Source organism: Danio aesculapii, chromosome 8 (genome assembly GCF_903798145.1).
Source record: "Danio aesculapii chromosome 8, fDanAes4.1, whole genome shotgun sequence".
NCBI classification, from domain to species: domain Eukaryota; kingdom Metazoa; phylum Chordata; class Actinopteri; order Cypriniformes; family Danionidae; genus Danio; species Danio aesculapii.
The window spans coordinates 32,044,071-32,060,467 of record NC_079442.1 but is presented as its reverse complement, the minus strand read 5'-3'; the positions used below and the strand labels follow the sequence as shown (position 1 = coordinate 32,060,467).

General features: G+C 35.2%; 1 protein-coding gene across 1 annotated transcript; it reads right to left on the bottom strand.

Annotated features, from left to right (window-relative positions):
- Window positions 1-5,522: 5,522 nt before the first annotated feature.
- Window positions 5,523-13,453, bottom strand: gpr37l1b (G protein-coupled receptor 37 like 1b). The gene is made up of 2 exons (XM_056463726.1): window positions 12,750-13,453; window positions 5,523-10,936 (listed from the first exon to the last, which is right to left on the bottom strand). The coding sequence occupies exons 1-2, from the start codon at window positions 13,368-13,370 to the stop codon at window positions 10,094-10,096; spliced, it is 1,464 nt and encodes a 487-aa protein (XP_056319701.1). The 5' UTR covers window positions 13,371-13,453; the 3' UTR covers window positions 5,523-10,093.
- Window positions 13,454-16,397: the final 2,944 nt, after the last annotated feature.

Genomic DNA, 16,397 nt, shown 5'->3' with positions numbered 1-16,397 from the left:
ATGTAATCTTTTGTTTGTTTGCTTCATTGCTAAAAGCTAACTGAAATTAACTGTTTCAATTAAATGGTGTAAATTATTCAGATTTAGTTTAAATGTACATACTGTCACACGACTGATGGAGGACAAATCAAGGCAAGGCAGATTCTGCTTGACTGGTGTGTTGATAGTTGAACTCCACTGTGTTATAAATGTGATTGTTTATGTTTTATTGCAATAAGTCATTTTATATTAGAAAAGCTTATTTTATTTTGTATATATTTAAATGCATCTATAAAGTCCAAATTCTTCAACAGACATCAGGCTAATAAACTTTTATCGTATTAAAATGTGCCCATATCCTTTTTTTTAACAGGAAATGATGTCACTTTACCTCGTAGATGAAATCTGAAGTACTGAAAGGTATGTATGCTGTACTGTCCTCTGCTACAATGTTCTAACACCAGGAGTTTGTAAAACGTCAGAATTTACCACAGCATCAAAAGAAAAACAACATTACCTATTTAACTGTTTAGTCTATTAATTATGATTTAAAGTTAAACTTATTAGTCAAATTTACGGTGTCGAAAGAGAACAATCTTAAATTGTTATAGAAATACTACTATCAAAAGCAGATATCCAACGCAAAAGCAACGTTTTCATAGCAGCTTGGCCTTGATTCGAAGAGTTGATGTTGATTAGACTGTCTAACTTTTATACTTAATAAATTTAGGGTTGTGGAAAGAAGGATACCCGCTACATAAAACATATGCCAGATTATTTGACGTTTTATTCTGCTGTGGCGACACCTGATGGATCAGGGAACTAAGGAAACGTGAGTGAGTATCGTTGAGCCTCATGTAAACTGTAACGTGTTGCTTCAACCGCCAAAGGGCGCTGTTGGCGCTTTTGAGAAATTGTGTTGGGTATTGTGCCGCTTTTCCCCCAGTTTGTTTTATTTTGATATTTTTACATTATACCATCACTTATTTTTTAAGAATTTGGTCATTTACTTTTAGAACAAAACCACGAACAAATAAAGTTTACAGCTCTGCATGTTTTTTCCACTTCAGTATCATTTGGTCATTTGATAAAAAAAACTTGATAGAATGGATCAAACCAAATATTAAAGCTCCTGAATTATATGTAAACACCAAATTCTCTATTGTTTAGTCTTTGTGTTCTGTTTCCTCACAAAGGTAATGTTTGAGGTTTATTCACACACCACAATTCTGTTCTTTCTGAGGCTTGGCACAAAACAAGTGAGGCAAAAAAGGGTTGATATGTCCCGAATCCTCAAAAAGCAGGGAAATTTGGCCTCTCCAAGAGCCATTACAGCACCCACTCTTGTTTTTTAAGGATTTCCCTGTGCCCTGAATGCACAAGTATGACAAGGAAATGCAATGGAAAACTTTTTTTCTTCCCTCAAACTGGCATCGTGATTTAGTGAATCAGAATGAAACTCACTAGCATTTCCTGTCCTCTATTCTCGGTGGTCCATGGCTCCGGTTGCGTTGTTTTTTTGGTGCCCAGGACCTCAGTCCAGACCCTGATTTGTATGTTAGTGTACTCAAGGGGCCAAAACTAGTTGCCAGAGCAACTGTGTTGAATCTCTCACGGACCCCCCGTCCCCTTCCACCCCCTTCTCAGAGCTCTGCGAAACAAAACAAACATTGTCCCTTAACAAGGCACGGAGAAACAGCGTTCTGTTCAGAAGTGCGGGACATTCAGGTCATATTAGTCCTTCCTCATTGAGTTTAGTCTGAGAATAAGAGAGTCCCCACATGCTGGACACTCACTGCTTTCTCACGTCTGCTGACTTGAAATGAGAAGCCCTGGATTCACCTCACCATTTTGTCATCTCGCCCAAGTCGAGATAGCTCTTAAAAGGTGCACACAAATATTTGTTGAGTGCATCTTTTAGAAAGGAGGAAGTGCCAGTGGCTGAGATTCGATTATGAGGCATGGGATCTGTCCTTCATACTCTCATTTAAGTGCAAAATGGGAAGTGGACTGACTCATGGCATCATAGTCAAACAATACAGTTACATAATCTTTGTGTCATTATATTGTTTATTATTTACAGACATTTAACACTGAAAACATTTCAAATTTGTTGCAAACAATTTATATGGGCTGAATTTGAACAAATTAAGTTGAATATTTCTTTATATTATATCTCTATATTTAATTTGTTTAAATTCAGCCCATATAAACTGTTTACAACCACTTACCTTAATTAAATACAATGAATACATTTTTACAGTGAAGGATCTCTCGTATGATTTACTTTTTTACAATCCATGGATGTGACATGTTGGGAGATATGAATATTAGAACAAGCTCATTTCACATTTAATTTTTTTTAATCAAAGGTATTCAAAGCATAAAGTCAGTAAATATTATTAAATATCATATATACCAATATAAGGATATATTATGAGCCTATTTCTATGTAGTTTTGAAGTGATAAACTCATCAAAATAGGATCATTATGTGTTAGAACAACACAAACTATTGCAATTTAACACTCTTATTTTCTGGTTTATATGAGTGAAGTCAATTTTGTTAACAGACAGACTAAACCGCTACTTAGCCAACTTTATTTAGCAATAAGTCAATTATTCATCTAAAATTTCAGAACATAATATTTTTTTCAAGCTATACAGTGTAAAGTTAGTAAATAAATCATTATACACTGTAAATATCCTAAAATAGTTTTGCGTATTTTGTGAATCAGGATTTTATTTTTGTATTTTTTCCCTGTTCATTTCTGATTTTGAATCACATTATGAGACCTTGATCTTTCTTCCAACAACTTTTAACTTGAAACTTTTAACTTGGAAAGTTTGAAAAAGTGACTTTTATGAACAATTAGATTAGTTTAAAGTGATCTATTGTCTGGATTTGCAGTTATTTCCTACAAGACTTATACTGCCAGTATACATTTAGTTATTTCCTTATTCTATATATTATTTCTTACACATTATTTAAAATGCCTAAAATGTCAATAAAAGTCACTTTTTTAAACCTTAGAGTTGAATTTTCATTATCAAAAGTAAACAGAGCTGAGATAAACATCCCATAATGCAATTTACAATCACAAATAAACAAAAAAAAAAACTTGAATCATAAAATCGGGAAGCTGTTCATCAACAGATATTTTTTACAGTGATTGTTTTTTTAGTTGGGCGTCCACTCTGCACATTTGAATGTTTGTGGCATCAATTCATGCATCGAAATCTAAAAAATCTTGTTGTTTTGAAGTATTGGAAACATTGATAAATTGATGTTTCAAAAGCTGTCATCTCTGATCCTCTGTGGAGGAAATGCAACAAAAACAGGGTCAGAAAATAACCAGTAAGATGTCAAATGTTGGTAGTTTGGCAACCTGATTACAGTCCATCAGCAAACTGCTAAGGTGTACAGTAAAACTCATTAGACCTTTCGAGATCTACAAGTCTAATCTCCTGAGAAAAACATGTTACTTTAAGCCAAAAAACTAGCTAATTAGTACAAAACAAACAAACAAACAAAAATTCTATGTGATTCTGTTGCATGGACATGACTAAAGATAATATATTGATATTTAGTATTAATACAATGTTGGCCAATATCATTAAAACACCTGACAAATCTGGAAATATTGTCTTTTTTTTGCCTCATTTAGATTTGCTTTCATAATGTTCACAAAACATGCTGCTCTGAGTAAATCAACAGAAATTTGTGCCGTTTTTTTCCACACTTTTGTATTTATGTAAATTGTAATATTTGGTATATCCATCTTAGCAGCAGTAACGACAGCAGATCTCTCAGGCATAATGTCAATATATATTTTTGAGAACTTCACCAGATTCTCCATGCCTGGCAATGATTACACAAGTAATTTGCGTTCTTCTGTGAAGCAACATGATTGTGTGACATTGACTGCAAAATAAGCCGACTTGTTTTTAGTAAGGAAAAAGACATAAATCTCATTATGATGCTCTATTCTATGGTTTATAGAGCATAATGAGGATTTCATTTTAACGGGAATGTGAAGCCGAAAAACAACTGAAACCTCTTTAATTTTGGCCACCAGTGTATATTTTCTATCCGATTTGTGTTACTGTCAATTTTGACATTTATGTGACACTTTGTAAAATGAGGTTATTTTTTATTAAGTTATTTTAAATGATAATAATAATAATAATTGCCTACATTTATATAGCGCTTTTCTGGACACTCAAAGTGTTCTACACATTTTTTGGAAGGAATCTCCTCATCCACCACAATGCATTCATCTAAATCAATGTAATTTATTGTTCATATTATTGTAAGTTATTTACCTAAATTTAAAAAGTCTTGATTTCAGTTTCTGGCCAAGTGCATCCAGAGTGTTCGGTTTCAGCACAGAATTTAACATTTTTGGTGCATCTCTAATTTACATCCACCAATTTGCCATTTTGCATGTTCAATCGTTAGTATTTTCTTGTGCAAACAAATTTTTAGCTTCAAATTAAACACATACTTAAGTCGTCGGATGCACATCCTGACTTCGCAGAGCGATACTGCCAGCAAATGACCTTATCTCTTGTCCAAACTGACACAGTCCTGGATGTGACCTCGATAACAAGAGCTTATGACATACTACTGATTGCCTGATAAACTGCCTTCAACAGCTAATGTGAAAGCTGTCATGCCTAATTAGACGACAAAAACAAAGTAAACCACAATGCAATTACATTAACCAGCTCTAAATCAATATTTCACTATCCAAATCCAAATATGAACAACCTTAATGGATTTGTTTTTTGTAAATTCGATGATTTACTGTAGTATAATGTGTCCTGTGTCGTGAGGAGGTTTGTTGATTTGTGGCACAAACTTCATTACAGGGAACAGAGCCTGGTCTGTTCTCCTTCAGTCATTATGGCCAGTGGAGCTCCTCTCTTAAAGCCCGGCTCAATTCTCTAATGAGGCCATTCTCTACCTCTCTCACTTGTCTTCTGAATCTCTGACAGCCTCTGAGCGCAAGCCAAAACCACAAGACAGAAGAGGTCCAACCCCCTCTTCAACAACCCCTGCGGGAACACACTTGTCGGTCTGACCAAAACATTTCTTTCTTTGATTCAGTTTATCTTTAACATCAGATATAAGATGACAATTTGAAAGATTTAGCTTGCCCAAACTCATATTTTTAAATGAGTATGTGTCTAAACTTTTGCTTTCACTGATCAGCAAGCCGACGAACATGACAAGCGTACAAATGTTGGACAAATTCTCTGATTCCTACATTAACAAAAAAGGTGGCAATGCAAGTGTTTTTTTCACGCTTGGCCATTCTGGAAAAACACGTGAATTTTTAGGCGGTCTCTTGGCAACTCAGCCGTAGTCTGGCTATTGATATTCACAGTAGAAGCTTCCATCTCCTTTTGGGAACAATAGAAACCTTATGGGAATGAAGAAACCAGACAAATCTTCTCCCTCAGGCCCTGATAGACATTTGAGAAATCTCTCGACACTCTTCTCGTGCTTTTAATGAAAGACGAATGAGACGACATACATTATTTAAAGGCATTTATTGAATAGAGTTTTATAAACTTGTTTATGAACCTTTTAAAAGAGTCGCTTTTGAAAGCGGCTATGTGCAAACAGTTCCATGAGGAGGTACGCCATTAAATTTTTGTCTTCTTGTACTACATAAAAGGGTTTCAAGGCTACTTTGCTTTCCAAAAAAATGATCTATTTACATTCTAATTCGGCTGAGTGTGTATATACAGTAGAGAAGTTGAGATTCAACAGTGTAAATGAATGTTCAGTGGTTATGAAACAAGTGGCATTAATTGAAATTAGTGATAAATAACCTTTGCCTGAGTAACAGACATGTTTTCCTACAACAAAACGATGTGTTATTTGTGATCTGATAGTATTCACTGCATTTCTGATCTGTCAGAGTGTTTAGCTAATTATATATACACTCAGAGCTATGTGTAAAATTCTGAATTATCTGTGCAGAGTAACTTGAAGAATGGGACATTTGAATCTTAATTAAAAGTGGAGACCCTGGTGATATTCTGTATTAAATTCTCAATTCTGCCATTTATTAACTCTCATGTTGTTCCACACACAAAATATATTTTGAATAAAGCTTACAAGGAAGGTAAACCTTCAGAATTTTTTTCAACATGTTTTCTTTATAATGGGTGATTCAAAAAAAGATTACCACAACTTTGAAAATCGAGAACTCCGCAAAGAAGAAACGGAGAGCTAAGCTCTTTCTGTTGCCGATTTATTGAAGTTTCATTTGGTTGCTCATTTGGTCGCTAGGAGCGCTGTTGTCATCATGTTTCTTTGATTAAATACAGATTTTCAAAGTTGTGGTTTTGAATCACCCTGTATAATATGCATTTCTTGGTTATTTAAACCACTTTACATAATTGTGTATTAAATGTGATATAAATAACTTCCCTTGCCTTGCCTTCATAAAATGTGTTATTTTCAACCCAGGCTCATTCTGATTACGTACCTCTATATACATTTCTGGAGAGAGCAAAATAAGTCCCAGGAGCTATGTTTTTTTTTGTGTATTTTCTGCTTCGCGAATTCGCCAGAGTCCTATGTGTACGCTTTTGAGATCTCAAATATCTCTCGCGAGTGCCATTCGCACCTGCTGTTCTCACGTAAATCCACCAGAGGCCGCTGTTGACTAGCTCATTGACTGACTGACCAACCGACTGATCTACCTACTCCCCTCTTCCCTAAATCCAACCTAGTGTTTTGAAAAGCACCTATTGACCCGCGCACACCTCCTTCCCTAAACCCAGTGTTTTGAAAAACAATCCAAAAAAAGAGAAGCCCTCACCTGATTTTTACCATGTTTTCAGAATTCACCACATTCTCACCCTGTTATTTACTTGTTTATTTCATTTTTTGGCTTTTGTTTTTGTCTTACCCTCTTTCTGGAACTGTTCTGCACTGGACTCTTACCCTGTCGTCACAGTCAACTCCGCTATGCATCGCAGGTCCGCCGACGTATGTCGAGCTACCGGACAAACTGGTAACAGTGGAAAAGCCGTTCACATGCAGGTAAGCGGTCCGCTGAAAAGCAAGAAAAGGAATGACATCATACCATCCCGTAGCATTCCTTTTAAAGACGAAATGCAGCCATACGTAGCTCTGGCTACATAATTCACGACCTCCAGAAACGTATATAGGGCTACGTTTTCAGAACGAGCCTATGTTGGTTATTTCCCCCTAAATATGACATAAACATAGCTTTGGAACAACATGAGGGTGAGTAAATGACTGGTTGAACCATCTCTCAAGACTTTATAGGTACATTGAGCCATCCTGAGATATGGAATGAAACTTCAGATTATTAAAATGATATAAAGTGAACTGCTTTAAGATGCCAAACACAGAACTGGGATCATGGGTGTCCAACTGTCCTGCAGGGTTTAGCTTCAATCCAACAATTGGCACAAATTGCAACCTATACCCTTAAATAGGGCTCTATTTTAATGCAAGACAACATCTATTGTTGTCCAAAACCATAGTAAATATTATTATGTGTACTCGATCAATCCCATAATGCACCTCAAATATGAGTGCACAATCAATGAACACTGAATCGCTAGCAAATACTCATAATGCACCCTGAGGATTGTACCCAATGATTACTTGCATGTTGCCAGAAGATAGACTATACATACTAGAGTCCATGATGATGTGCAAGATAAATCTGTAGCACTTCAGTAAAGGGAACACATAAGCACTTTTGTCTTATGCCTCAGACTCCTACTTTACTGCTTATTTGTACTTAGTAAGGTAGTTGTTGTAAGTTTAGGTATGAATATGGTGATGTATGGCAGTAATATATGCGTTGTATCAGTATTAATAAACAGTCAATATGCAAGCTAATAAGCAACCAGTTGAGTAATAAGAGTTGGTCCCCTTGCTGAAGTGTTAATGATAAATCTTTTTATTACTACAGGACGTGCCAGTTTGCTACGATCTAAATTATTTTAAAATATAAGATCAATCAATGCTAAATTGGCAGCCCTTCCAGTGAACTCAATCCCCAAGTTTGCACACTTGTGTTCGTTCCCTCCTATATATTAAGAGGGTATATTAGGGAATTAAATAGTGAATATTGAGGCTATAGATCAAGGTCTTCAGACTCAGAAATGACTGAACAGAGATGATCACAATTTGAGTGATAGAACAGTCTCTGGATCTACCATTGGAGAAATTCAATGGTATTTCATATCCAATCACATTACATCCTTGACATACAATTGACCTACTACCAGAGGTGTGTCACTTAGTCAATGTTTGCTGAGACTATAGAAATAAATGAGAAGTCCCGCATGCTGTACTTTACCTGTTGCATAATGGTCTGTGACTTGTTTTATTTTACAGTTTTAACTCAGAAGTACAGTAGTCAACATTTGTAATAGATCAAGTTTTGTAAAATTGTCCTAAAACAATACTGGGTGTTCAATAGTTTTAGGACAACATTGATGAAATGTTTTAAACCATTTAAAATGTTGAGCAATCCTAAACTAATGTTTAAAGGCAAATAGTAGAAGAGTAGCTGATGCACTGTTGATTCCTAAAATGAAAAGCATATCACTTGACATCCAATGAAAAGCATTTCATTTTTCTTCATCAACATTTGCCTCCTTAAATATGTACCAGCAAAGTCACTGTTCTCTGTTTAGCTTTTTTGGCTAAAGGTTGCAAGCTTGCATTCAACAGCCTTTTCTAGAAATGTACAGGCAAGTGTGTTAGAGTGGTTGGAGCTAAACTCTACAGGACTGGACACGCAAAAATGACATATTGAAAAGAAAAATATACTTTTACCCACTAAGTTTTGCACCCTGTCTAACGATGCAACAATTGCATTGAGCCACATCAGTTAAAAGATGTTTACAATAGAGGTGAGAAAGCAAACATTCCCAATCCATTTCACCTTCATGTCCAACATGTTTTAATGTCTCATTCCCAGATATTTCATAATCCACCACATCCAGTGTAAACAGAATCACTGTACTCAAACAAGGAGTTGGACACATCCTGCTCCTGGAGGGTCACTGTCCTGCAAATTTAAGCTCCAACCAACTCCAACACACTTACACTGAAGTTTTTAAGGACAAGTGGGAATTCCATTTTTTTTAAATGTATAACACCATCCGAAGAGCACTTCAGAGTGAAAATAATCAATAATCAATATATTTAGTATTTACATTTCAAACTGAAGTGCTAAAAACTGGCCACTTACAAAGGCCCTTCGGATTGAAGGATTTCAAAGGGTATAACTGATGGACATGTCAGTCCCCCCTGAACATTTGCACAGGGAAGTTGTTTGATGTAAAAAAGCATGTTCCACTCAAAAAGGCTCATCCCTATACCCTAATTTCTTTAAAGGTGTCACTCAGAGGGGTTAATCCTTCAAATGGAATGTACTCTTTGATTAGATGCCATGTTTAATTTGTGTTGAAGCTAAACTCTGCAGGACAGAGCAGGACTGAACACCCTTGATTTAGATCCTAATTGAAAATATTCTTCTTATCCACACTGGATGCAACCATTGTTGATTCGCACCACATCAGTTAACACTGTCTACAATGGTTGTGACAATGCAGACACTTCCAATCTGTTTCCCCTTCATTTCACAAGTAGAACTTCTGTCTTGAGATTACTGTCAGGGATTTTTTAAATTGCTCCACATTCAGTGTAGACAGAATCACTGATTGTAATTGGGCTATACTTTCTTTAGTCCAGGGTCTGGTGTAAACACGGTACATAAACCAGGGTTGTCCAATCCTGTTCCTGGAGGGTCACTCTTCTGCAAGTTTAGCTCCAACCAACATTGGCACACTTCACTTGAAGTTTCTCAAGACCTTGATTAGCTTCCTTAATAGACCTTAATTAGGATAGGAACTAAAATGTGCAGGACAGCTGCCCTCCAGGGACAGGTTTGGACCCCATTAACCTAAACCTAACCTAGAAGCAGTAACTTGCTTCTACAGTAAGTATTGCAAAATGTAAAGATGGCCACTTGTGGATGAGGGGAAAAAAGTAGGTTGTTTTATAGGTTTTATGTCATCACTTAGGGACCGGATCCGCCTACTCAACTACCGATGGACAAGATAGTCGAAGTGTCCTTGGCTTTATCGAAAAAAATGGAGGACACATCATTGGAGGTCTTGAGCTTGCCTTCGGCGACATTTTGGGTGGATGAAGAGTTGCTTGGCTGGCATTCCTCACAGCAGCAGCAGCAACAGTCCATGAAGGCCTGTCCCAGAGACTTACACAGGCAAAGCAGCAGCACCGGTGTCACCGATGACTTAAAGAACAGAAAAAACTGGTTTATGAGGGCAAGGAGTGAAGACACCTCCTCGGACACTTGAATGGGAGCGTACGCCATGGTGAGGTTGCAGACATTCTCCGGAAGCGTACAGACACCGTAAACCACTGCCAGAGCCATGACTGTGCAGTTGAGCTGTCGTTCCACCTGCTGAGCGTGTTGAATCTTTTGTTTTTTGGATGGGGATCGCTCCTCTGGACGCTTTGGAGAGCTTCCGCTCCCGCCAGACACGTGACAGGTGGCCAGCTGACAGAGCAGGGTGAAGACCACAGGTAGACAGAAGTAACAGCCAAAGTACCACCACATGCGAGCGTCGTGGTAGTTGATAATGAGTGAATAGATGGATTCAGGGAGGTCTGGATATGGACTCATGATGCAGGTGTCCACTTGGTCACCAAGGGTAGGGGATGTGACCTGATCCAGCTGCCACAGGAGCAGCTCTGGAGCCGCCAGCAACATGGAGCCGATCCACACCACCGCCAGCTTGGCAAGGACTTTCTGACAGCGTTCGACCCGCCGCGCCTTTGGCATGGAGCTGGTGGCAGCATGGAAGCGGTCAATGCCCAGCGCACACAGACTGAAGGTGGTCACACCGAGAGATGTTACCTGGAGGGCATGCAGAGAATTATTACAACAGGTAATTGTGATTTGATTCTATTCATGAGATACAGTCATAATAATTGATTTGATTAGAGGCACACATTTTAAAATTGTGGGTGAACTGTTACTATGATTGTTGATTACATGATTGTTATTAGACTATTTTAAGAAAATAATTATTTTTGCTATTGTGAATAAACATTAAATGTTTTAATTTTACATTCATTAAATTTATTATGAATGACGATGGGCAATACTTTTTTTATGTCCATATATGTATACACAGTTGAAGTCAGAATTATTAGCACTCGTAAAAATAATAGACCCCTGTTTATTTTTCCCCAATTTCTGTTTAACGGAGAGAAAACTTTTTCAACACATTTCTAAACATAATAGTTTTAATAACTCATTTCTAATAACTGATTTATTTTATCTTTGCCATCAAGAAAGTAAATAATATTTTACTAGATATTTTTCAAGACACTTCTATACAGCTTAAAGTGACATTTAAAGGCTTAATTAGGTTAACTAGGCAGGTTAGGGTAATTAGGCAAGTTATTGCATAACAGTGGTTTGTTCTGTAGACAATCGAAAATAAAATTAGCTTAAAGGGGCTAATAATTTTGACATTTATATGGTTTTTTAAAAATTAAAAAAATAATCAGACATACTGTGAAAAGTGCTTAAACATCATTTGGGAAATATTTAAAAAAGAAAAAAATGAAAAGGGGGGCTAATAATTCTAATAATGACTTCAACTGTATATATATATATATATATATATATATATATATATATATATATATATATATATATTCATAGCATCCTAAATAGCATTTATTATTTGTAATTGCATTTTTTTACATTAAATATTAAGCAAATAATAAAAAAAAAAAAAAATATATATATATATATATATATATATATATATATATATATATATATATATATATATATATATATATATATATTAGCCCCCCCCCACCCCCTTTTTTTTAAATTTCACAGTATGTCTGATAATATTTTTTCTTATTTTTTTTTAATTCAGCTACAATAAAAGCAGTTTTTAATTTTTTTAAATCCATTTTAAGATCAAAATTATTAGCCCCTTTAAGCTGTATTTTTTTCCCCGACTGTCTACAGAACAAACCATCGTTACACAATAACTTGCCTAATTACCCAAACCTGCCTAGTTAACCTAATTAACCTAGTTAAGCCTTTAAATATCACTTTAGGCTGTATAGAAGTGAAAAATATCTAGATCTTGAAAAATATCTAGTCAAATATTATTTACGGTCATCATGGTGAAGATAAAATAAATTAGTTATTATAAATGAGTTATTAAAACTATTATGTTTAGAAATCTGTTGAAAAAAATCTCTCCATTAAATGCAAATTCGGGAAAAAAATAAACGAGGCTAATAACTCTGACTTCAACTGTACATATATGAATATTAAAAAGTACTACCCATCATTAATAATTAATTAGTAGGAATAGGAAATTTGTAATTAATAAATTATTTTAAATCAACAATATTACTCAAGGATATAATGGGAATAATAAATTTTGATAAATTTTGAAGCCCTCTGATTATTATTATAAGAATATTCAGATGCCATTTGTATTATTCAAGATAAGGTTGGTTAGCTTAATGTTAGTAATTCATGAAGTATTGTATCTATCCAAATGTAAACATTGCAGTTAATATATGCTAAATTAATTGTATGGTAATATATGTTAAGAAAATTGAATTGTAAATTAGCCCATGCAAAACGAATCAAGACTGTAAAGTTGACACTTTGCTTTTTGAGGCCTCACCTCGATATAAGGCACAACTCTGCATGAGAAATCCCCCAGCAGCCTCTTATTGGTGAGTTCATTAAAAACCACCACCGGCAGACAGAAGCATAACACCAGAAAATCCCAAAAAGCGAGACTGGCCAGAAAGTAGTTCCAAGCGCTCCTCATGAAGTAATTCTGCCAAACGATGCACATTACAGCCAGATTACCCACGACGCCGAAGGCAAACACCACAAACGCCAGAAACAGGATCCCATACGCGCTGTAAGAGCTGTCGGTGATGGGAAACAGAGGGTTGTGGATTTTCGTGATGCTCGTTTTTGTTGGAACAAGCTCATCAGTGCTGTTTCCATCTGCAGCCACAGAGGAATTGAGAGTCTCTGTGAAGGGCGCAGGACTTGTAGTTTGCGGGTCCACCATGGACTCTTTATCATGTTCTTCAACAGGGAGGATTTCTTCTTGTTGTGTGCTTTCCTGTGAATCATCTTGATCGAAACTCTCCTCCTCGACAGGTGTCTTTTCTTGACCTTTCGGCCTTCCTCTTTTCCCTTCTGAAGCACATGCGCTCAGAAGCAAAGCCAGAGCCAGAAGAGAAATCAGTTTATAATCTGACATCCCCATCTTCAAGACCAAAGACATGCAATGTAGGAGTCAGCGGAAGCTACTTTAGCTAGAAGCGCCTGCAGAGGCTGAAGTGAAGGGATGTGCTGTTTTTTCTGCAGTGCTGCTGGCCAGAGAGCAGGTCTCTTAGCAAAGCTGTGGATGGCTGCTCAAACTCAATAGGGGTCTGTGGAGTCACACCCCCTTCTGCTGCTCTCACTGGCTGATAGCTGGGGTTGCCCTCTGCTGGATTCGCAATCAGATTTAAACTGTCATTTCATTATGATTTACTGCAGTGACAGCAAATCATAATTTACAATGCAGATTTACAATGTTGTGCTCTGTTTTTAGGTATAAGGTGGTAAATGTAATGCTGAGTGCAACATCATTTATTTAAAAATTCATAAATTAAATCATTTAACATTTGTTTAAAACATATTTTTGTTCGCTTTTTGAACATTGCCTAAAAGTATTTTTCCCAATTAAAATAAATTAACGAATAAAAATATAATATTTTAAAATCACTAAGTCCAGACTTCAACTACACTTGAAAAAAATGCTGGGTTGCTGTATTCCAACGTTGGGTCAAATATGGACTAGCCCAATGTTGTTTCAGTTGTTTCACTTTAATTTAAATTGCACTTTTTAACTGTTGGGTTTGTCCATATATGACTCAACGTTGGGTTAAAAAGTGCACTTATAATATTTAATTAGTGAACTAATAATATTTTACTTTCCTAATTATTAACGTACTAATATTTGAAAATATTTTAATAATATTTTTAATTGCATTGTACTTGAAATAACTGTTTTTGTTACATTGTTTGTTGCACTGTAAAGCAAAAGCATAGAATATAAAACCTTAAAAGTATGAATTAAAAATGTCTTACTGTTTTAAAGCATGGACATTTAATTAATTAAATAAATATAATTACTAAAAGTTTTAAAGGTTATTACAGTTAACTAAAAAAACACAGAATAATAAAATATCCATTTAAAATAAGCAAACGAAAATGTAAAAATGCAAACTTATTTTATAAACATTTTACTTTACACTGTAAAACCCAAAAAAGTTAAGGTAACTCAAACCATTTGAGGAAACCAATTGCAACAAACCATTTAAGTTCAAAAACTAATCCTAATAAGTACTGTGAACTTAATCCATTTGAGTAAATGAAGCAATTTCAGCACAGTAAAATCCAATAAATAAAGAATTAAAACTGAGTCTGTAAAACCAAATAAGTTAAGGCAACTCAACCCATTCGAGGAAACCGATTGCTACAAACCATTTGAGTTAAAAAAAAAACAAATCTGTATGAGTACTGTGAACTTTCTTCATTTAAGTTGAAGTAATGAGGTATTTAATTAACTCATTACCTTCAAAACTAAGTTGAAAACTCTTTTCAAATGAGAATTAACTTCCAGTCAGTTTTAAGTTAACTACACTCATTTCATTTGATAAAGTTGACTGTTGGGTTTTACAATGTAGGAAACATGGATGTGCTAAAATAACAAGGTAAATATGAAAAAAATCATGAATACAATACAAACAGAAATAAACCTAAAACTAATAAAACTACCAAAAAAAAAAATCAAATAAACAAAATGGCTAAATAATTAAAAATAAAACATTAAATTGTTAAAATATAGTAATAAATCATTCACAAAAGTATACTTTTTTTGTAATTCAAAACTTTCCAAAAGTAATCAAACTACTATACAGTGCTCAGCATATATGACTACACCCCTCACAAATCTATCTTTTACATTTTTTTAATAGGAAGCTATACAACATTATATCTGTGCATACACATTAGATTAGTCAGTACTAAAGCCAAATCTGGAGCTTATCTAACAAAATAACTTACAAAAAACAAAACCAAAAACTAGTACAGTCAAATTGATATGTTATAGAAAAATATTAAATACAAATTTTAAAAAAGAGGAAAAGTCAAGAGAAGCTAAAAAATTGAAAAATTTAGTTGAAATTTTGTAGGCTGTAAATATGTTTGGTGACTAAAATATTATTTTAATAAACATATCTGATTTATGAATCTGTTTTGTTCAAATGCACCAAAATACATTGATTATATTCACTGAGAAATGAATACAAATATTCATTTTCAAAATGGGGTGCACTCAATTATGCTGAGCACTGCATCTGAACTAGAAAGTTTGTGGATTGAGTGACTAGATTGCTTCCAGAGAAGTTTACATATTTTAAATCTGATTCAGCCTGTGAAGCCATTCGAATCGAGTTAAATAAGAATGATAAGGCTTTTGTACTTTGTGCGTGTGTTTGTGATCTCAATCAATCTTCGATGTAAACAGTTTACATGTTTCCAGCATTCTGTGATGCAGTCCCTGTTGTGCTCTAGAGAGGGCGCAGTTTTCAAAAGAATCCACATAGAGAGAGAGACAGCGATAGTGGACACACTAGTACACAAACCACATTAATATATCTATTACGTTAAATAAATTAACACAGTCAAATGCAATGAAGGTGCCAAATGTGTCAGATACACACTTTGATTTTTTTTTTTTCAACCTCTGCATGTACACAGTGCTCACTAAAGCAACACCATCAACGTGAATGTGACATGCTAGCAAGTTTCCCTTTCGCTTTGCTTTTTTATTCATTCATTCATTTTCTTTACGCCGTAGTCCCTTTATTAATCAGGGGTCGCCATAGCGGAATGAACCGCCAACTAATCCAGCATATGTTTACGCAGCAGATGCCTTTCCAGCTGCAACCCATCACAGGAAAACTACTTTTTTATTTTTATATATAAAAAATTGTTTTAAAACTATAATCAGATTAATAAACATGACACTAGATGACATCAAGTACAATAGTAAAACAGGGAAACAATGAAAATAAATAATAATAATAATATAAAAAAGCAGATTACAGAGGCTTTCCCAGTAATGGGTTGCAGTGGGAAGGGCATCTGCTGCGTAAAACATATGCTGGATAAGTTGACGGTTCATTCCGATGTGGCGACCCCTGATTAATAAAGGGACTAAGCCAAAAATAAAATAAATGAATGAAAATACAGAGGCAAA

Bases quoted from the DNA above. Each gene is read 5' to 3' on its own strand.
- gpr37l1b (XM_056463726.1), bottom strand. From the start codon at position 13,370: ATGTCTTTGGTCTTGAAGATGGGGATGTCAGATTATAAACTGATTTCT. The intron at 10,937-12,749 runs GTGAGGCCTCAA...CATGCCCTCCAG, and splicing joins GAGTTGTGCCTTATATCGAG to GTAACATCTCTCGGTGTGAC.